Source organism: Alexandromys fortis, unplaced genomic scaffold, assembly GCF_014885135.2.
Source record: "Alexandromys fortis isolate MF-2015 unplaced genomic scaffold, M_Fortis_MF-2015_v1.1 scaffold_70, whole genome shotgun sequence".
NCBI classification, from domain to species: Eukaryota; Metazoa; Chordata; class Mammalia; order Rodentia; family Cricetidae; genus Alexandromys; species Alexandromys fortis.
The window spans coordinates 8423805-8445949 of NW_026067955.1; the positions used below are offsets into that span (position 1 = coordinate 8423805).

A 22145-nucleotide genomic window follows, 5' to 3' on the forward strand; every position below is an offset into this window, starting at 1 on the left:
CTCGGTGCTGGGGATTGAACCCAGGACTTTGTGTGAACTGAGCCCTAGCCTAAGAAAGATTTGAAGCAACTGCCCCCACCCCATACAAACTGGGGAGTGGCAAAGGTCTCCTCTGTAGGACCTGGGCAGGCTCCACCCTTCCTCCTCCAGCAGTGCAGCACCCCGGCAGTGAGACGAGCTTTCTCCCCCTGGATACCGCCCAGAATGTCTGCACAGGACTGTAACCAGCTGGGGATGTGGCTGGAACCAGGCGCCCAATTTTCAACTCCCACAACTCAGAGGAAAACTTTATCCATTAGCTGTTCAAGCAAGTCTGGTCTGAGGGTGTAATCTAAACAAATCCCTGTGGTACCTTGTAATCTTTTTAACAGCTGGGCCACTGTGATTCCCCTCAACAGCTAGACCAAGTCAGGATTCACATCCTGTCCAGAAAAAAGATTTTTTTTTCCTTCTTGGTTAGGAGGGACACTGCCACCCTGCTTGACCCTGGACCCTCTGCCTGCTGGCCAGGTTTTAATGTTTTTCTTTTTTTCTGGTGGGTGTAGCAGGCTCCCAGACCTTAGCACAACCGAAGCCATGATGGAAGTGCCGTTCAGACTCCAACACTCAGCACATAGAGAGCACCACCTGCCAAAACAAAAGCAAAGACCTAACCCATCAAAGTTCATAGTTCTGGGAATGTCTCTCAATGTACTAACCTTGCTCTTTGTTGTTTTAAGTTTTAATGGCATGTTATCAATTATGCACAATAGTGGGCTTGGTTGTGACATTTTCACACATGCATATAATGTATTTTGATCATATTCTCTTCCCCACTTCCTCTCTCAGGCCCCTACCAATCACTTGTCCCCCCTCCTCTTCCCAATTAGCCTCCTTTCTATTTTCATGCCTTTTAGTTAATTGTTGGCCACCCAATGAGTTCAGTTAGGATTACTTACAGGAGCACGGGTAAAAGTGTTTCGTTTGTTTTTGCGATGGTCTCACAGGTAACTCAAGCTACCCTGGAATTCACTCTTATAGCTCAGGCTGGCTTCCAGTTTGACCACAAGGCTTCCTTAGCTTCCCAAATGCTTGGCCATGAAGTCTTAGCCAGAGGCACAAACCCTTTGTCCCCAGGAGCCTGAGTTGTGCAGCAATGCTACTTAGAGTCCCCAGTGCAAAATACAGAAGTACAGTGCTGAGGTTGAGCTGGCTGTGGTCTAAAGCAAAAACTGGCACCAGCAGGGCGCTCTGACCAGAGCTCAACTGCTGTTAAAAGGTGTTTGGAGCGTGAAGGCCACGCCCCATCCACGCCCCTCCTCCAGCAGGCGGACACCGACGGGCGGGCCCGAGGGTGACTGAGGCCGCGCAGCTCGCAGCCCATCAGCCCCCGAGACCGGCGTGGCTATCTGCGGCTATCTGCAGCGTCGCCATGTCGTCGGTGTTCGGCAAGCCCCGAGCGGGCAGCGGGCCGCACAACGTGCCCCTCGAGGTCAACCTGGCCATCCTGGGGCGCCGCGGGGCGGGCAAGTCTGGTGAGTGGCGCGGAGCTCGGAGGATGGGGGCAGCTTCATCCACGGCTCCCAGAGACTTGCTTCCCCGGGTGGTTGGGTGAGTTCCTGTGACTTTGATTTTTGCCTCAGTTTCTCTGACGCTGGCTCCCACTCCGCCTTGCTACTTTGTTCTCGATTTCCCTATGTCTTTTATCTGCCTTCAGCTGCCTGCTTGGTTCTTCCCCTGCCGCTCTTCTCGCTCTTCTCGGTACCTGTGACTCCTGCTGTCCCCAACAAAATTGTCTCTCTTTGTGTTTCTCTTAGGTCCTCCGCTCATCTCCATCCCTGGGACCAGCAGCCAAGTCCCACTAAAGAGACCTATTGGCACTGGTCTCCAGCCCTGGGTCCCCTTTGAACTTAGTGGCATCCTTGCTACTCCTTGACCTGGACTGTCCCACCCCCTCACCACTTCCTCCAAGAGACTTGGTAGAAGTCAGTAGAGATTAGAATTTCTCAGGCTCACTCCCTCACTGCCAACCCTTGGAACTCTGAAACAGATTATTTTCTTATCAAATGTATTTGTTTCAAGCCAGACCCCTCTTGACTTTCTGGAAACGTGAGAGTATGGTCCCAGGTGCCAGGGAGTTGTCCTTGAGGAACCTGGATCTTGGGCTTCCCACCACTGAGACAATGTCTACCAAACCTGAGCTTCACTACTTCTTAGAGCTATCACAGAGACCTCCAAAAGGAGGGTTTGCCCTGCCACCCGCCACTGAAAGACCCAGACAGCTTAAGATGGGGGACAGACGAGGCTCCCCCGGCTGTTCAGTTGCAGCCGGCAGTGAATGGCCACCATGACCCATGAGCTGTGGCTTTCCTTCTCTATGTCTCTCTGAGATCCCCAGGGAAACTGTTCTGAGTTTGAAGCCAGCACTCCAGGCTCAGAGGGGAGACCCAGAACACGAATTTCCTTTGAAAACCAGCCTGTCCCAAGTAACTTGGTCAATACCATAGGTCAACTAGTGACTAAACAGATGAAGGAATTATTTTTTATTTTGATGCAGAGCCTCATGTAGCCCAGGCTGGCCTGGGACTAGTTAGGAAGCCACGAATGACCTCGTAGTCCTAATTCTATGCCTCTACCTTCCAAGTGCAGGACTTGTAAACCGCACTACCATTGCTGGTTTACGTAATCCTGGGGAATGTAGCCCAGTGCCTCATGCCTGGTAGGCAAGCGCTCTACCAACGCGGCTACAGCACCAGAAAGTTTAAAGTATCTATTCCCTGTCTATTAGTTTGCAAATTGGCAGTGTTAGGAATCCTTCAAAAGAATTTTATTTTTAATCCTATCAAGAGCCCAGCATAATATATTTGGCTGACTCTTGCCTTTACGCGGCACGCTCTGAACAGAAGCAATCCTGTTAGTGCACTCTACTTGGGAGAGAGAACTACTTTTTCAAGGCTTCCATTCTCAAGAGCTACCCCAGAGGGTCTGGAAATCCCACCGAGAGCAAAAGCCCTAGGTGTAGAGGACTCAAACTGGAGTGTGTTTACTTGGGACTTAATCTGTCCTGGGCCTTGTCTGGAAAACTCATACCCTTGGGTTCAGATCTTCCAAGCAATAGTCAGTCAGTTCTTCACTTACAGTCTTTGATCTGTTGCCCCACGGGAGAGAGACATGTCCCTTCAGTTGGGGGTCTCACTAGTCCTCAGGATAGCTAGATGTAGGGTCTTGGCCCTGGATTTGGTTGTTCAGAGACACACCTCAGTGAGACATGCCTTTTGCTACCTTTCTTGCTCTTAATAACTTTTAGAAAATAATCCCAGGGTTCATGCAATTAGTGGGGCTTGGCACTTCATTTCTACACCTTCCGAGCCAATTCCTCTGCTCCGCAGCCTGAGGCCCTTGGAAAGCCAAGCTTGGGGTCAGCCAGAGACCACAGAGGTCTAAAGTGAGAGGGACAGTGTCCTGGGGGCTAGCCGGAGACCCAGCAGGAGTCTGAGACCACCTCTTTCCTCTTTCTGCAGCCCTGACTGTGAAGTTTCTCACCAAGAGGTTTATCAGCGAATATGACCCCAATTTGGGTAAGATGGCATTCCTCTCTGAGCCTCCTGCTGCCTGGGCCCCACCTGGATGTTCCCCTGGGGCCTCCCCATGGGTGGGCCCTGGCTAGCACTGTGCATCTCAGGGTGGAAGGGTGGGATCACTGTGATGATTCAATGCACACCAGACAACTGGGGGGCCGGTCCAGTTCAAGGGCCTGAGACTGTTTGCCCTAAACTATGCAAAGCAACGAGATTGTAGAAGAATGTTTCTTCTTAAATAGCAGGATGTCCACATCCAAACAGGCACAGTTCTTCAAAATGTTCACTCCGTGTTCTCTCGAGGGTAGCCAGACGAGCTATTTAAGGCATTCTCTACCGGTGCTGAACATTCTTTGAACCAGGGAACATTCATTTTGTTTTAGATTTAAGAATTTATTTTATTTTATGTTGATGAATGTTCTGCCTGCATGTGTACCTGTGTCCCATGTGTGTGCCTGGTGCCTGTGGAGGTCAGAGGAGGGCGTCGGATCCCCTGAAACTGGAGTGACAGATGATTGTGAACCACCATATGGGTGCTGGGGCTGGAGCTGGGTCCTCTGCAAGAGTAACAACTGTTCTCAACACTGAGCCATCCCCTCCCCCACTAAAATTCGTTGTGAAAAGCTAAGTTTGAGTGCTGGCTCTGCCATTTAAATTGGCTGGGGAACTTTGAGGCAGTCACTTAATCTCTCCGAGCTACCATTTCCTCGTCTCCCAAAGGAGCATAGGCAGAGCTGTATCAGAGCCTCACTGTGAGGACTAGGAACACAGCACATACACACTAGGCAGTGCTTGACCCCAATAGACTCTTGGTGCGTATTTGCTTTTTTCTTCCTCCTTAAATGGCTTCCCGTGCGTGCTGCCGAGAATCCCCCCACATTCGTGAGGTCTATGTTGTGAAACTTATTTTTAACAGAAGAACCATCCTCTAAAATAAACTCTTACATGGAACCCTAATACCCAAGACAAACAAAATTAGAATCTGCTTAGCATCAAAGTCACTTCTAGCTCTCGTTCATAATATCCTTATTTATAAACCGTCCATTGAGAACAATGAGGTGTCTGAATGAGCGTAGCCTTTTGAAAACGGTGTTGAGTTGTTTCCCCATTCAAAAATATCAAATAAAGTATTGGTGGGACCAAAAGGGGAGGGCATGTCTCAGACACATGTGACTAAAACAGCTCTTTATAAGAAAGGAGGCAGAGGGAACTCAGTGACTCACCTAACATCACAGAACCCCCTCGGGTTCAATGGAAGGAGAGGGTCCACTCACTTCCTGTCTGTGGACTCAGAAGTAGGGGTGTATAGGGCCCTGGGCTCTCTGAGCCTCAGTTTCCCCATATGGAGGGTGGGACTGAGTTGTCTGTACTGGAGCTGTGTCTTCTTGTGGGCTGTGACTGAAGCTGCTGGGAGCTAGAGACTGCATAGAAGGGCTCTGCCTATGTTCTGCCCTGGGTGGGCAAGGGGTGCTAGAATGTTCTTGCCTGGCTCCACTGGGAACAACAGCTTCTTATGTCATTGCTTCCATCCTGTTCCTGCAAGGACATGGATGCTCATTGTGTCTGAGGTGCCACCTTATTTGACAGAACTTCTTTGGTGCCTTTTATAAAAATACTATTTTAAGGACATCAAAGTGCCCAGAGTCAAGGTAGGCTTGACTACTATACCACTATGCCTGGGTGAGAAGCTGCCATTCAAGCTCCTGAGGTCAGTCACCTGACGACTTGAGGCTTCATGCAACTTTTCATATCTGTGCTAGAATTCCTACGGAATAGGATACTTCAGGTCAGACATAGCTGGAGGACCAGCAGACCCATCATTAGCCAGGAACGAAGGGGTCACAGGGGGAGGCATCCCAGAAGGCCCATGTTATTTCCACCCCATTACTGGGGACTAAATGAACATCGTGTATCATGCATGCTAGCACACTCTGCCTTTGATTTGTAGTCCCCCCCCCATACACACACACTTTTTTTTTCTCCCAATTTTAAGATAAGGTCTCACTACATCACACAGGCTTGTTTGAACTCATTCCGTAGCCCAGGCAGGGACTGACCTTACAATCCTCCTGCCTCAGCCTCCTAAAACAACCTTGTCATCTTTCTACAGTGGAGACAACAGGAGATTAGGAGGCTCACCAGGAGGGCTACGGGGAGGTAGGACTTTGCTTGGAGGGAATGCCTAAGGGGCAACTTGGGCTGGAAAATAAAACGTCTGAACACAATGCAGGCATCCAGCGACAGCTCTTCTTGGGCCAAATATAGTTACACATTTGGGGCATATTTTCCATTAGTTTTTTTTTTTTTCTCTTTGGATAAGAGCAGCTATTTATCCAAGTCCCCAAAGCAGGCTGGGGACGAAGAGCTGTCTGTGACTCATGTTGGATGTTAGTGGGCCTGGCCTGTGTCCAGGTCTGCTTGAGTGCCAGCGGCCCTCAGGGAGGAGTGTGTGACTACATTCAGTCAGGGCTAGGGGTGCTGTTCTCACAGTGACCACGGCCAGGAAGGCAGAGGACACCTCAGATCTGCCTAGAGGGGTCACCCAGGGAAAGGTGGGGACCGAAAATGTAGTCATCTTCACGTACACGTGCCAGGGAAGAAGGGAGTAAGAGAAGCAACTGTTAGCATGCCAGTGACATTTCTGTACGCCTGGCCACATTCTGATTTCTTGGGTTTAAAGTCATAAGACTAAAAAAAGAAAAAAAAAACTGGTGGAATCCAAATAAGGTCAGTAATTTAGTTCATAGTACAGAACCAGCATCAGTTTCCTGGTTTGGCAATTGAGCTGTGGTTATATAAGGTGCTGTGCGGACACTGAGGGAAGCAGGGTGAAGAGCAGGTAGGAGCTCCGTTAGTTTGTAACTTCTATTTGAGTTTAAAATTATTTCTCTGTAAAAATAAGTCAGCATGGGGGTTAAGGATATCACTCTGTCAGTAAAGTGCCTGCCGTATCAACGTGAGAACCTGAGTTCAGAGCCCCAGCGCCCATGCGAAAAGCTGGGTGTGGTGGCATGCATCTGTAATTCCACCACTGGGAGATGCAGAGACAGGTGGATCCCTAGAGGGGAATGACATCTATCCGGTCACTTCTGGTTCAGAGGAAAACCATGGTTCAAAAAAGTAAGGTGGAGGAGTGGGGCTGGAGATGGCTCAGTGATCATCGGCAGTTGCTGCTTTTTCAGGGGACCCAAGTCCTGTTTCTAGCACTGTGTTGGATGCTCATAACTGTCTATAACTCTAGTTTCGGAGAATTCAGTGCTCTCTTCTGGCCTCTGTGGGCACCAGCACACATCTTGTGTGTGCGTGCGTGTGCACGCACGCACACACACACACATATACACATAAGTAAAAATAATTGTAGAACCTCTTTAAAAAATAATAAAGTGAAAAGAGGTTGAAGAAGACACCGGATGTCAAACTCTGACCTCTACACATACACGCACACATGAATATGCACATATACATGCATACTTCATATACTTACCCACATAAATAAAAAGAAAAGGAGAAAAAAATTACCTGGGAATGTGGTCCTGCCCTGTTAACCTTGGAGCTCCTTCATATTTCTCACTGCCATTTTCAGGTATTTATTATGGGCCAGGCCCCAAGCCTGGAGAACCAAGCAGTCCTCCCACAGTCCTGGAAGATAGGGCTGTTAAATGTGCTAGCTCATAGGCAAGCCAAGCAGAGTGAAGGCTTGAAAACTGTTAGCTCTGGCCAGGCAGTAGTGCACGCCTTTAATCCAAGCACTTGGGAGGCAGAGGCAGGCAGATCTTTGAGCCTGATGCCAGCCTGGTCTACAGAGTGAGTTCCAGAGCTGCCAGGGCTACATAGAGAAACCCTGTCTCGAAAAAAAAAGAAAGGAAGGAAGGAAGGAAGGAAGGAAGGAAGGAAGGAAGGAAAGAAGGAAAAGGGGGAAAAGTGAAAGAAAGAAAAGAAAAGGAAATTGGGGAGGGGTGCAGTGTACGTGTGTGCTGTGTTCATGCAGGAGTGTGTGCAAGTTTGCAGATCTGTATGCACTCAGAGGCCAGAGAGGCATTAAAGCATCTTGCTTTTTGTTTTATTCCTTGGAGACTGGGGTCTCCATGAGCCCCGGGGGATGCTGACAGTCAAGGGTCCCCAGTGATCCTCCTGTCTCAGCCTCACAGGGCGGGGATTACAGGCATGCATACACCAATGACTGACTTTTTACGTGGGTGCTTGGGACTTGAACTCAGGTCTTCATGCTTGTATAACAACCACTTCATCCCACTGAGCTTTCTCCCCATTTCCCTGAAGTTGGCTTGGATCCAACATCACTTTGTCGATTTGATAAGGATGATTTATAAACCAGTGGAACTTGTGTGTGAGGTCTGACAGCTCCCGCTCCATCCTGTCATAAGCTTCTTTTCCATTCTCTCCTCTCCTACTGAGTCCTTTTTGGGGGCTCCCTGTGGACCAGGTAGTATGGTGAAAGGGACAGAGAGTGGAGAAAATTGAGGTTCTTAGAGGAAGCCCCAAGTCTTTGCTACTGAGCCAATGGGCCGCACACTCCACACCATGGGCTTTGTGCATGGATTCAGAAATAGCCTGTCCCCCAGGGGATGGTATATAGTGGTCTCTGATGCTTCAGGCCTGACAAATGAAGAGGGACAGTGGCCTGGTAGCAGCTCCCGAGGGCCAGTCAAGGCTGCACTAGAGTCCAGCACAGAAGGAATCTGGGACATTGACTTTGTCTATTATTCGAGTGGGCTGCCATGCCTCTGACCTGGCTCACCATCTGTGTTGCAGAGGACACCTACAGCTCCGAGGAGACTGTGGACCACCAACCCGTCCACCTGAGGGTCATGGACACTGCAGACCTGGTAACATTATCCCCATTCCCTCAACCTCCCAGAGAGGGCAGCGAATCCGTGCAGCCTCCCAAGTTCTGACCTCACACTGGAATCTGGATCCTGTCAGACTCCAGGTTGCTGTGTGGCCCTGAATGGGGCTCTGACTCTTTGGGGCCTGAATTGCTGACATCAGCCCAGATATCCTGTGCTGTAAGGCTAAGCACACACGTGTGCATGCCTGTTTACACAGACACTGCAACGGGAGTGTGCCAGCCTGTCTCCCCAGCATATCTCTCCAAGTCCTCCCTACCCCCTGCCATGGCTGGAGTCAGTTCTCAGAGGCCAAAGGGGTAGTATGGACCTGACCCAAAACCAGCAGTACTCAGGGACAGCAGGTCCTTGGAGGGCCATGCCAAAATCTTTGACTCAGTGCCCAAGGGGCCAAGGTCTCCAGGTCTCTGACTGGGTGGTGGGAGGAGGTTCATGAGACAATGTCTCTTTTCACACTGAGCCAAATCAACACTGAAGTGCCCCTGTGCAGAGATTTGCTGGGGAACAGTATACGCAGACTCGGGAGGCAGAGAGGACAGCCCAGGTGAAGGCCTTCCCCCCACATTCTCCTGCCTCTAAGTCGGATTCCTCTCCTTCAATCCAGGACACCCCCAGGAACTGCGAGCGCTATCTGAACTGGGCCCATGCCTTCCTGGTGGTCTATAGCGTCGATAGTCGCCAGAGTTTTGAGGGCAGCAGCAGCTACCTGGAGTTGCTGGCCTTGCATGCCAAGGAGACTCAGCGTGGCTACCCTGCTCTGTTGCTGGGCAACAAGCTGGACATGGCCCAGTACAGGTGGGTGCGGGCATCTTAGCCCTCTTCTCTAAAGCTCGCTTGCATATGGATGCAGAATGATATACCTAGGGATCACTGATGCCAAGAATGGTGGTGCTGTCAACTTTAGGTAGAGGGATTATGCCGGGAGTTTGTCTCCTAGGTGACCAATGACAGGAAGGGCCACTTAGGGGTGGGCTGAACTCCAATAGGCAAAAGAGAGAAGGCTCCCCTTTGTTTCGGAAGTCTCAGTGGTCTCTTACATCAGCCTGGCCTGAGGCTATGGGACATTCTGGCACACCTCCCCCCAGCAGCTGACTCGTCATTTGGTGCCCAACTCCAGTCCCAAGGAGAGGGTCTCATTTGCTCGTTGGATCAGGTGTTTGCTATGGTCCAACCAGCCAGCCCTTGCCTCATCCAGGCATGGTACCCCAGGCTTGTTGCCATAGTAGGCTGCTAAGGGCAGGCCTCTCTTAGAAAGGCTTAGACTTGAACCAGAGGTCACAGACTGGGCCAGAGGGCAGATCGCCGCAGAATCGCCAGCCATGTTTTGCTTGGCTGGCACAATGTTTTCAATGACTTGGAATTGGAATGCTTTGAGGTGGGGCCTGCTTCCTTCAGCTGACCACAGACCCTGCCCCTCCCTGTGGTTTCTGCCTCCACCCTCCCCACACATCCAAGTTACCCGCCTGGCCCTGAGGTCCTTGACACCGAGGCCTACACTTGAGCAATGGAACTGAGACTCTCCAACGTGGACATTGTTCCACGTGGCCAGTACACCTGCTGGGCGTGGTGCCTTCTGCTAGTCCCGGTCTGCTCTTAGCTTGTGCTTGCTCTCCCAGACCCCAGAGGCCCAGTGACTGAGGTTGGGATTTGTTCAGATCACGTCACTCAGGCAGAGGGAGAAGAGAGTTGTGGTTTTCCTGAAAGGGTACTGTGATGGTATGGAGCCTTCTTCGTGGGAGGTCCAACCTTCAGTCTGAGAAAAGTTGCATCTTGGGGAATAAGGGATGTTGTACAGTGGGTACATTGCTGAAGGTGGGCCTTGAAATAGCTCCGAACCTGGAAGAGCGAGCAGAAGACTGGACAGTGGAATTAGAGGGAGAATGTTCAATAGGACATGAGTCGGGGAGGGTGACTACAGGATGCTGTTTTAACCCCAGTGTCTACCAAAAGCATTGTTGAAAAATGGCTTGCAAGCGATTGAGCAGGAACCCAGGGTTTGAATAAGCAGCCCTGGTTTCCTGGATACAAGACGTGATGGTTTACCCCACTTCCTTTTTTGCTGAATGCAACACTAATAGGTTAGGGCTCAGCGGCACACTGGGTCTCCGGTCCCCTTGCTCTTGCTAAATCAACCTTGGTCCAGAAACTTTCCCCATTCCCTGGTATCTCCTCCCATCTTGGACTGTGCAGTGGTTGGGGCAGCTCATCAATGGGTGGCGGTGAGCGGGAGTCTTGGCCTCAAGTCCCGAGGAGTCCCTGTCTGGATGGACGAGCTTCCCAAGAGCCAGTCTTCATTTTTTCTCCAGCTCCATTCCCATGGGAACTTCCACTCGCAAATGTCTATCCTGTCCTTGCAGGAGGCAGAGAGGACCAAACAGGAGCACACGCAGCACCCCTGTCCTGTTCCTCTGCGCTCTACCTGCCCTCAGCTAGACAAGCAGACAAAACGTCCACAAGCCCCAAGAGTCTGCCAGTAACAGGCTTCCTGAGTAATCTGAGGGGTGCGGCCCCCTTCAGTGCAAATCACTGTTCCTTCCTAATGCCAGGCCCTCAAGCTAGGGCTAACGAAGGGTGGCCGTTTTCTGAGGAGACAGGCAATGGCTTTCTTCCTTTGGCCACAGGCACAGTCCAGCATGGGAGAATTTGATTTCTTCTTTTCCCTTTTCTTCATAGTCATTCCTAAATTCCAGCAACATCAGCTCCCACTTATTCAGTGCTGAGTCCGTGCCAGGAATTACGCTAAGCACGCCATGTAAATTGTCTTTCGTAGTCCTAACAGCTCCCAGAGGTGGGTGCCATTCCCCTGTTGTATTGATGAGAAAACAGATTCAGAAAATGAAGATGGGCCCAGACAGCTGGGTGGGGAGATGGATATGGGGGGACCCTCCCTCCCTGACTCTGAAGGTCGCACTCCTGACTGCCTCACCCTGCTTCCTCGCCAGGCAGGTCACCAAGGCTGAGGGAGCGGCTTTGGCAGGCCGATTCGGGTGCCTGTTTTTTGAGGTCTCTGCCTGCCTGGACTTTGAGCACGTGCAGCACGTTTTCCATGAGGCAGTGCGGGAGGTACGGCGGGGGCTGGAGAAGAACCCCATGGCCCGGCCCCTCTTCATCTCTGAGGAGAAAGCCCTGTCTCACCAGACCCCGCTCACAGCCCGACATGGGCTGGCCAGCTGTACTTTCAACACTCTCTCCACTGTCAGCCTGAAGGAGATGCCCACGGTGGCCCAGGCCAAGCTGGTCACTGTGAAGTCATCCCGTGCCCAGAGCAAGCGCAAGGCGCCCACCTTGACCCTACTGAAGGGCTTCAAGATCTTCTGAGGACCCTTCTACGGGAAATTTAGGCTTCACTGATGCTCGGGGCTGCAGGGCAGGAGCTGGCTTGCCCTCTGCTGAAGCAAAGGCCCTTATGCTCTGGTAGATAGCAGCCTCCACCTCCAGCACCAAGCAGTCTCTACATGCTCACTGTGTGAGCCAGGGGACAGGTGGGGATGCTGCACTGAGTGCCTCCAGGCCTTGGGCTCCATGGTAACCTTTGCAGCCACCACCCTGGAGAGAAACTGTCCCGTTACAAGTCAGAGATCTGGAATCGGCTGCAAGCAGGAAGAACTGCCGTGCATATCCTGTGCCGTGACTTCTGCCTGCTTCAGCCCCTGATAGGTCAGCTGCAGCCCCTGTTCAAAGCTTTGTCTATGTGAAGACAGCTAACACTTTACAGGATGGCTGGCCCTGAGGTCCTACTGTCTCCTGGTGATAGAAAGAGGTAGGGCAGTTGTTCAGAGGCCCACAGCTGGTGCCTCCCGTATCTTCTGACCTCTCAAAACCCCAGGCTACAAACCTTAGAGCTTATCCAAGAAAAATCCAGTTAAAATAATCCTGTGAAAGCCTGGACAGGGCGCTGAATGGGATGGGAGCATTTCAACTCTCGCTCTCAGTGAAGGGTGCAGAAAGGGGCTGTGGGTTCTCCAGGCTAGGGAGCCTCTAGCATTTTTCCCCATCAGCATTTGGGGGACTCTTGTGTCCACTTTATTAGTAGACTCCCAGGACCCCCCTTCTTGAGCTTAATCACTAAGGCTGCAGAAAGTCATCCTGCCCAGTGATGATCCCCAGGGAGTCCACAGCTGGCGGGAACAGACACCCCCTGGTGGGCACCATTGGCCTGCTCAGTGCTAGGTAGGTGCAGTCTGGTCTGGTTGGACCTAGGACCCTCAGCAATGGAGCTGAGTGTTAAAAGCCCATTTTGGAGAGTGAGATCCCTCAGTGTTTGGGATTAATAAGGTGGACTTTTGCACCAACCATTTGGTGTTCTACCAAGTCCCAGGTGTGAGAAGGCTGATCGGTTTCACTGTTTACCACAAACTAAATGAGCTGGTTCAAGAGGGGGCATTAGAAGGACTGAGCCGGGCATCCTCACCTAGGAAGCCTGCTCCTTCGGCTCCCAGCCAACAGGCCAACAGACCCAGGAGCTTGGACTGAAATGTCTCTAACCCTGTCTTTAGCTCTGTTCTATTGCTGGAGATGCTGAGGTCATGGGGAGCATGTGCTACAAGTTCTGGTCCTGTGACCAACTCTGAACTTTGTACTTTTATATTTTTTTAAATACAGGGTCTCTCTAGTATGTAGCTCTGGCTGTCCTGGAGCTCACTATGCAAACGAGGCTTGAGTTGAACTCACAGAATCCACCTGCCTCAGCCCTCCTAGTGCTGGAATTAAGGCTTCCACTACACACACGACTGAACTTTGTACATTTGATCCAAGCCACTAGTGTGTGCTTTGTAGAACACCAGCATTTGAACTGCCCACCTGGAGAAGCATTTTAATAAAAGACTTTTTTAAAATAACGAATTTTTGTCTGGTTGTAGTTTGTTTATTGTGTCTGTTGAAAATAAGTTAGGCTGACTGGACGTTACCGTCCAACCTGAGGGGTTTGAGGCCACAGAGCTGGGCTCAGACCACAGTCACGTTCAGGCTGGGGTAGTGTGTTTTCTCAGCGCCCCCTAGCTCTCAGTTTCCTGTGGGTCGGGTAGAAAGAAGACCTGCGCTGCGTCTTTCTCCTTCAGCTCCGTTTCCCCCAGGGGCAAGTCTGGCTTCTCTGTGATCAGTGTCTCTTTTAGATGGCTCAGGCTGCTGTTTTCTTTCATTCTGAAATCGTTCGGGTGCAGCGTTTCTGGTGTTTCTTTGTCTTGGGACTGCTTCTTGCGGTTTCTGGGGAAGAGGAAATAGTGTTGATCAGGGATGCGGAGCGGCTGGGTCAGGACCGAGTGGTTAGGGAGCTTGAAGGGAGATCCTCTGTACAGAAGTGGCAGTGGCCGAGTGGCTCCCACTTTTATATCTATCATCTCTCTCTGCAAGGCTACCTGGGAGCTAAGTTTGATTGACAGCCCTTCCCCCTTAGAGATGAGGAAGTCTCATACATGCATTGTACATTTAAATCTACCTGTTTTGAGCCCTGTGATTTTCCCCCAAACCACGCTATCCTGGTCCCAGAGCTGTCATCTTACTTAGTTCAGGTTCTACAGATTCTTAGTTTATGCTCTATTCCTAAGATGCTGCCAGAAACCCTAACTAACCTTCAATCTCTCATTCTCCTTGTTTCTCCAAACAGGCTTGCCCACGCTGTTAGTCATGCATGTGAGACCCAACCCTGCACACGGCTCCTGCTACCTACTTCCTCAGCCTGACAGTCTTTCTGCTAATTCTTGACCATCTCTCCTTTCTCCAAGCTGGTTTACTTTAGGAACACCTGGGCTTCCTGAAGGCCACGGTGGAAGGACCTGAGCACCAGAGAATCTGCCTGGCCCACAAGGGAGCAGGCCTCCCTGTTGCCCCTGTGGACAGCCACCTTGTCCCTCAGTTGAGTTTGCTGAGAGAAATCCTTCCTGACAGGGTAAGAGGGGCCGGGACCACTTAAAGGGTGACACCTTCTGAGTCATTTTAAATTGCTGGCCAGGGCTAGGATTGTAACCAGAGGCAGCTGTGGGTTGTTTGTTTAATAGCTTTCGTCCCTGGCAGCTGCCACCAAAGAGTGAAGAGCCAGTTTCCCTAAGTGACTTCTTAGATTGTCATCTAGGAAGGAAGCCCCGCCCCTCCCTCTGGAGACCCACTCCAGACCAACCGCTCACCTGTTTGCCAGGATGCTCCGTCTCAGGAGGAACATGCTTATGGCTGCCACCAGGATTGCCAGAGCCAGCATGGAATAATTCCAAGGAGCCGCTGAGGAGGGACACACAGACATAAATCCTCAGGCCAGGTGCCACTCAGACCCACTCACAGCTGGGGCTTGGACTCGGGCCCGTCTCTGATCATTCTTTGTCTCCTGCTATGGAGACCCCATCAAGACCCCTTGCTCTGAGGGAACTGCCCGACTGACCAGTGTGTGAATGGGTGGAGGGGAGACAGGGTCTCTGCTCTGGACCAGCCCTGATCCTGTGGGGGAGACAGCATTGCGTTTGGATACTTGCTGGGTAAAGGGGGTGGGAGTGGCAAGGAGGAGGAAGTGGGTCACCCTGAACTTCAGTCTTCACCTTCACTACCTTTATGAGGAGGAGGAAGAGAGAGGAGAGAGGGAGAGGGAAGTGGTAAGACATCTATCTGGATGTAGTGACTGCCCGCCAGGGGTAGCTGGTGAAATGGCAGGCTGGGCTGTGGGAGCTCAGGATGTGTCAGACTGTCTCCAAGTGAGGCGGGCTCCAGGCTCACAGCTTTTACTTCCCCCTGGCAGGAAGGGTCGTCCACCAAGTGATCTGACAGTGAATTCCTTCCCTTCCTGCAAGGGTTTTTCCCACAGCGAGCTTTTATCAGAATGAGGCTTTCCCTGATTACATTATCTACCTTGCTGTGTAATCCACCCCCACCTCCCACCCCCTATCCCTCTTCTTACCCCCCCCCACCTCCCACTCCCAGCCCCCCTCCCGCTTCTCACCCCACCTCCACCTCCCACCCCCACTACACACATTATATTGAGGTTTGAATTTAGGGATTCCTCGTGCGCTAGACAGTCACGTCACCATTGAATGCCAAACCCTTCTTAAGTTCTGAGACAGGATTTCACTAAGCTGCCCAGGCTGGACTTCAACTCTGTGGCTCAAGCAGGCCTCGAACTTGTGATCGCCATGGCTGAGCCTCTTGAGTAGCTAGGATTACAGACCTGGGCTAGTGGGCCCAGCTTGCTTTTTTTTTTTTTTTTTTTTTTTTTTTTACTATGCACTGGGAACATGTCATACTTTTGGTTGTTGGTTTATTTTCTGTGTCCTCTACTAGAATGGACACTCCATGTGGGTAGAGACCTGTGCTTTGTCACTGCTGTAGCTAACCCCAGTGCTAGGGACCATGCCCAGCACACAGTATAATAGAGGTGACTGATAGCTGAGTAAGTGGCCCATACCCTGAGAAAGGGCAAATGGGCTGAGCTCAGCCCCCTGTGATGAGATGCTTAGCCTCTCTCCCTTTTGAAGAAAATGTGCCACTTGGTGGGGTAGAGGAGACAGTGCCGAATTGCTCCACCTCCCCTAGTCTCCCAATCACTTACCATCTTCTACACGAAAAACCCAAATCATTTCTTCCAGGAGTTCCTGGGGCACCTCAGGACTGACTGCAGCTCCCTCCATAGTGTCCATGTCTCTGCTCCTGGTTGAGATGTTTCTGGGCTGTGAACAGATACGTTTTAGAGCCCCAGCTGCCCTCCTGGTCTCTCAGGTTCTGGCCTCTGAGCAGACAACTCTGGCAACAGCAGACAGCTCATCTTGTCCCTGGTCCACCTTCCCTCCTTGTCCAAATGGCCATCCTATAGCCCACAGTTCTAGGGCTGCAAGAACCTGAACTGACGCTGACTGGCGGTGAACACAATGAGGACGCTCAGGAGACAGAGTCTGGAGGATTGATAGCTAGTTCAAGGCCTGGGTAACGGGAAGTGTTCCAGATCAGCGCGAGCTATGTAGGGACTTCCTGTTACCTAAATGACTGACAGGCAGGTAGAATGAAGTACCTTGAAAGAAGCTTATCTTACAAAGCTGATCACCGATTAGAATCTCAACGTTCAAAGGTTGGAATGTTACAAGTCCAGAGTCAGGTTGTCCTAGGCCATCTTTAGCCCCCTCAATGGCTGTATATCACCTGTCTCTCTGGGCATTACCTGTCTCTGGGTATGACCTACCATCTCTGTGACTAGCAGGTAAATCCTTTGGAATGTGCATACAGACCCCTAGCTCCTACCACCCAGAAGGCTACGAATGTGGTTCTACAGCAAAGACTTTCTTGCTTTTCTGTACCCTGCCTGATTACCTGATATTTACAATGACACATTTATAAAGTGTCTTGACTTGTCACTTTCTTTGCCCTGTTACTATAAAACTTCATGAGGCTCTTGGAAGGCAGAGGCAGGAGGATCTCTGTGAGTTCAAGGCCTGCTTGGTCTCCACAACAAGGTCGGAACCAGCCAGGACTCCATACTGAGACACTCCACCCCCTGACTCCATCCCCAACTCCCCTACCCTTGCCCACTACAACCCTTCCTGAAACTGCTACCACTTGGAGCCTGGAATTTAGGGTAACTGAGGTCTGTGTTCCTGGGCCATGCTTACTTATATTTGGCTCTAGGATAAACCATTTCTTATCTCCTTTGAAGTGAGATTTATGGGGTTTTGTCCATGACAGCTAGATGGTAGATAGATATATGGATAAAATAAGAATGTGATCCCAGGAGCAGGTGGGACCTGGTCAGGAACCACAGAGGAGAAAGTGGCTCAAATCTTCATGAAAATGCTTAGTGTGCGTGGGAAGGAACAAAAATGTATAGGCCAGTGTGAGCTGTCCCACTGGAGTGCAGAGGGGCCTTGCATAGCCAGTGTGAGCTGTGCCACTGGAGGGCAGAGGGGCCCTTGCAAAGGACTTGAATCGTGTCCCCTTAGTTTGAGCCTGTTTCTGTCCTTGAGAAATAAAGCAGGTAGCTGTAATAGACCAAGCCTTAGATCCCTCAAAACAGACAGGCATGTTCACACACATACCACCTCTTATTGCTACTTCACCCAAGATTTTCTGTCCCTGTATTTAAAGGAACAGTGAGGCTAATTTTGACAGCATATTTCAGCAGAGACAATACACTTAAAGTATTATTTCCATGTGATTGATGTATTTGGGTGTTTTTACATTTTTTTTGATACCAGGCCTTTGAAAAATGGGTGTAAAATTTATGCTTGACGGTTCAGTGCTCAGTAACGCACGGCTGGAGGCTATTGCACTGAGCAGTTCTGGCCTTGACCAGCAGCTCTTCCTCCTGACTGCTCTACAGGTTCTTGTCATCTACAAAAGCTTTGTAATCTTAGAAACCTCGTGTTTTAAGTAAGCTTACAAGTTAGTGTGATACCACATTCATAGTTCTTCTCAACAGCTTGTGGCCTGTGGGCTGCGAGTTGAACACTCCTGGCAGATTAGCTTACAAGAAGACAAAACCCTTGCGAAAATTCTAAGTCTGGATGGATAAACTGGCTCAGTTGGTAAAGGTGTTTGCCACGAAGCCTGACAGCTACACAGAGTTCAATCCCCAGGCCCTGCATGGTGGAAGAAGAGAACCAACTCTCGTAAGTTGTCCTTTGACCTCTACATGTGTGGCATGGCATGGGAGCACCCCCCCATCTCAAACAAATGTAATAAAAACTGTCCTCAAGGGGGACATACCATACCACTTATCAAAACTGAAAACGTGTTTTCCTAGAACAACTTTTAAGGGATGTGTTAAAGACAATAGGATAGTTGCCTCTGAGAAAGGAAGAAAGGGGAAATAGAAATCAAACAATATTAAAAGTAAATAATTGAAGACATAAAACAGAAGAAGGGTGTGGAATAGATCTGTCATGAAAACATGTCCTGGGCACTCATGAGAGCCACCGAAGGCAACAAGTTTACATGGTCTCAAGGGCACGGGTTCTACAGCTCTGCCTGAGACAGCTGTTGTATGTGCAGCCTGGAACTTTCTCAAACAACCGGATGGCAGACAGCCAAAGGGAAACAAAAGGACCAGACTGACACCAGAGTTTTCTCTGGCACTAAGTCCTCTTAAAAAAAAAAAAAAAACATAAAAACACTGACAGACTGGGAGAAAATATTTTGACATGAATATAAGAGCTAAGCTTTCTCAGCTAAGTTTAGGCACTCAGTCATGCGCGTAAGTAGGGACCAACTGTGGGTGGGAAGAAAAACCCTTTGGGAGCTGGACAGATGACTCAGGGATTAAAAGCAAGTTCTGTTCTTGTAAAACATCGTTTCTCAACCTGTAAGTCTCGACCCCTTTGGGGGTTGCATATCAGACATTTACATTACCACTCATAGCAGAAGCAAAATTACATTTCTGAAGAAGCAACAAAATAATCTTATGGTTGGAGGTCACCACAACATGAGGAACTGTATTAAAGGGTTACAGCGATAGGAAGGTTGAGAACCACTGTTGCAAAGGGACTGGGTTCAATTCTCAGCACTTAGATCAGTGTGACTTACATGGTACTATAGTTCCAGAGGATCCAATATCCTCTCCTGGCCTCTACAAGTGCATACACACACATACATACAAAATTAAAATATTTATTTATTTATTATGTATACAATATTCTGTCTGTATGTATGCCTGCAGGACAGAAGAGGGCAACAGAACTCATTACAGATGGTTGTGAGCCACCATGTGGTTGCTGGGAATTGAACTCAGGACCTTTGGAAGAACAGGCAATGCTCTTAACCTCTGAGCCATCTCTCCAGCCCCAAAATTAAAAGTAAAATAAATCTTTAAGAAAAAGTAAAGATTTAAGACATTTTAGGACTCAGATGCCTACTTCCCACTTCCTTGGTTAGGGATGTGATAGAAAAGACAAAGTCAAGCAGATGGCTAATCAATGAGATCTGAGTCCCTTTGGCTGTCCGGAATGCCACACTGGGGAGAACGAGGCAGTCCAACCAGTTGCAGTGCCTGTATTAATAATATCAGATTAACCCTGCTCCTCACACCCATAGAAAAGAACAGGGACGTCTAGGCAGCAAATACTGTCTTCTTCTGGGGACTGTGATAGAGCCTAGACACGTGCATGTGACACTGACTTTGAAAACTTCTGTGCATATTAGATTTCTTTTGAGTGAGCCACTCATTCATAACAACAAGGCATGTAATTCCTGTGTGTGTCGCTGGAGATCAAGCCAAGGGCCTTACACATGCTAGGTGAGTAAGAACTCTACCACTGACCTACAATACCAGTTTTTCCAGTTTTCTGGATTTTATGTATATGGGTGTTTTGTCTGCATGTGTGTCTGTACCACTTTTGTGCCTGGTACCCACAGAGGTCAGAAGAATGCTGGATCCCTTGGAACTGGAGTTACAGGCAGTTGTGAGCTACCACATGGGGCTGGGGATCAAACTCCTGTCCTTTGGAAGGGCAGTCAAGATTCCTAGCCAATTCTGCACACTTAAATGCACGTTTCAATGTGATACATGTCATATACTTTTCTGAAAGAACAATTTTGACTTGGGATATTTAATTCATGGACTAAGTGTGTGAAGATGCATGCATGCTTGAGCTGTAGCTCAGTGGCTGAGTGTTGGCCTAGCATAGATTCCCAGGAGACATTGGGATAGCGACAGAGATGGAGGAAGAGGGATCCGGAGAGGGATGGAGATGGGAAGCGGTGAGACGGGTCTAAACCCAAGCCCTTCCACTCTGAGATACCACAGCAGCAAGAGGCTTTCTGTCATGCCCTGACCCCCATCTGCATCTGTTAACATCTAAAGGGTGTTATCTATTAGCTTCTGTGATCAAATCCGTGTATGAAGGCTGTGCGTCTTTAATAGAGTGTCTTATCCTCTCTAGGTGGGAAGGGGGCTAAGTTTAATGTTGGTAGACCATTGCGGCTGTCACTCTCTGGACACTGTCAACTCAGCATAGTAAACCAAGGTCCTTTGCTTCTGTCGTTGACAGCACAACCAAAGTTTCGAAAACTGAAAATGGTATGTTTGTGGGTGCGCGGGTGGAGAGAGCGGTAATAGTAATGTGGAATGTACCAACCGCAGCAACAGCTTTTCCAGGCTCCACAGCCATCTGAGTCGAACGGTGAAGCTATCCCATCTGAGGGAAACTGTGAAGCTGTCCAGCACAATCCATTAAAAGTGTGTGTGTGGGGGGGAACTGAAGCAATGGTTCAGCTGTTAAGAGCATGTGTTGCTCTTGCAGAAGACCGGGGTTGTATTTCCAGGACCTACAGGACAGCTCACAACAGTCTGTATGTAACTCCAGTTCCAGGATTGAACACTGGCCTCTGAGGATACTGTACATGCATGCTACACAGACATATGTGTAGGCAAAATACTCATAAACATAAAATAGTGTTTTAAAAAGTAAAACTTGGCCAGGTGGTGGTAGTGCACACCTTTAATCCCAGAGCTCGGGAGGCAGAGGCAAGTGGATCTCTGTGAGTTCAAGGCCAGCCTGGTCTACAAAGAGCTAGTTCCAGGACAGGCTCCAACCTACAGATACCCTGTTTCAAACCACCAAAAAAAAAAAAAAGTAAAACTCAATTTCTCAGAAACAGCAAAGTTTAGTTACTCTCATGGTACCTGGCACAGACTATATCATTATTAAATTAATCTCCATACTTCCATACTTAGTTTTCCCAGCGTCCTTGTCCTGTTCACCATCTGGCACAGGACATCACATTGCAGTGAGGTACCACGTTCCTTTGCTTCTTCTATCACATCCTTTCATTTTAACAGAGCTTACCCATTGCTGTGATTCCTGCCACAGACCTTGAGCCACCCGTCCCCACAGCAGACCGAGATAACTTACCCTGGATCTGGAATTCTTGGGACCTCAGGCTGGGTGGTGGTGGCCTTGGTTTCTGGGTTTTCCTCTTCTTGCTCTCAGGAACCTGGGGCAGTGTTTGCATGGGAACCCTCCCCGGAAATGTCCAGTTGTAGAGAGATGCTTCACCTCCAGAGTTCACAGCAGCAGGGGCCCATTTGGTAGCTCTGCCCTTAGCACACGCCCAGGCCTGATGCCTTTGCTGCCATTCCAGGGTGAATGACCTCTTGAATGCATGACCTCCCAGTGACAAACTGACTCCACTCGGCTCCCAAGCACCAGGAGCCCAGTATGATCTGTCATATGGAGTACCCACTCCAGTCCTCTGACTCTTAGTTATTATCAATCGTTAACCACAGAAGGAATCAACGCTCCTTCCTTTTACAGCCAGCGCTTTCTCATAGCAAAGGTCATCATATGAACTGAAAGTCAGACCCTGGGAGCCAGGGCTTGGGAGATTGTGTGGTCAGGGATCCACAGAGGAGGAACCAGGCCAGGAGTGAGGTGCTCCCCACATCAGGCCAGACCTAGTCAATTCTGACAGTTGCCAGTGTGGACATGTGGAAGCAGGCTGAGTCTGGGTGAGTGCTAAGTTCAGGATCCTCTCTGATTTAAGTAGTGGGAAATGTGTGGACGGCAGTGTGGTACAGAGGAAGCGACCCAGCAGATCTTTGAGCTGTATCGACTGCCACACCCTGTGTTTTATAACGCATTCGTTTAGTAACTGATTACTGGCTGTGTGGATAGGCCATGGCCGGGGAAGATGCTGTCGGCCCAGGGCACAAACTGCCCAGGGAGATGAACAGGCACAGCCATGATGATCCAAGTGCTGTCCCCAGAACCAACACGGGGGAAGGAGAGAACCAACTCCTAAAAGCTGTCCCCTCACTCCACAT

At 49.8% G+C, this 22145-nt stretch overlaps 2 protein-coding genes across 4 annotated transcripts; one reads left to right on the forward strand and one right to left on the reverse strand.

Annotated features, from left to right (window-relative positions):
- Positions 1-1329: 1329 nt before the first annotated feature.
- Positions 1330-13244, forward strand: Rasl12 (RAS like family 12). 2 transcript variants are annotated; one of them, XM_050152018.1, is made up of 5 exons: positions 1330-1514; positions 3501-3557; positions 8328-8401; positions 9027-9217; positions 11369-13244. In XM_050152018.1, the coding sequence occupies exons 1-5, from the start codon at positions 1412-1414 to the stop codon at positions 11625-11627; spliced, it is 684 nt and encodes a 227-aa protein (XP_050007975.1). In that variant the 5' UTR covers positions 1330-1411; the 3' UTR covers positions 11628-13244. The 2 variants fall into 2 exon arrangements, with proteins under 2 accessions (XP_050007975.1, XP_050007974.1); XM_050152017.1 differs by having other exon boundaries at positions 1335-1514; positions 11365-13240.
- A 30-nt stretch (positions 13245-13274) lies between these two features.
- Slc51b (SLC51 subunit beta) lies at positions 13275-21815 on the reverse strand. Of its 2 annotated transcripts, none has more exons than XM_050152020.1 (4): positions 21235-21815; positions 15948-16045; positions 14542-14632; positions 13275-13624 (listed from the first exon to the last, which is right to left on the reverse strand). In XM_050152020.1, the coding sequence occupies exons 2-4, from the start codon at positions 16033-16035 to the stop codon at positions 13417-13419; spliced, it is 387 nt and encodes a 128-aa protein (XP_050007977.1). In that variant the 5' UTR covers positions 16036-16045; positions 21235-21815; the 3' UTR covers positions 13275-13416. The 2 variants fall into 2 exon arrangements, with proteins under 2 accessions (XP_050007977.1, XP_050007976.1); XM_050152019.1 differs by having other exon boundaries at positions 13277-13624; positions 15948-16065; positions 21235-21810.
- Between the last annotated feature and the right edge of the window lie 330 nt (positions 21816-22145).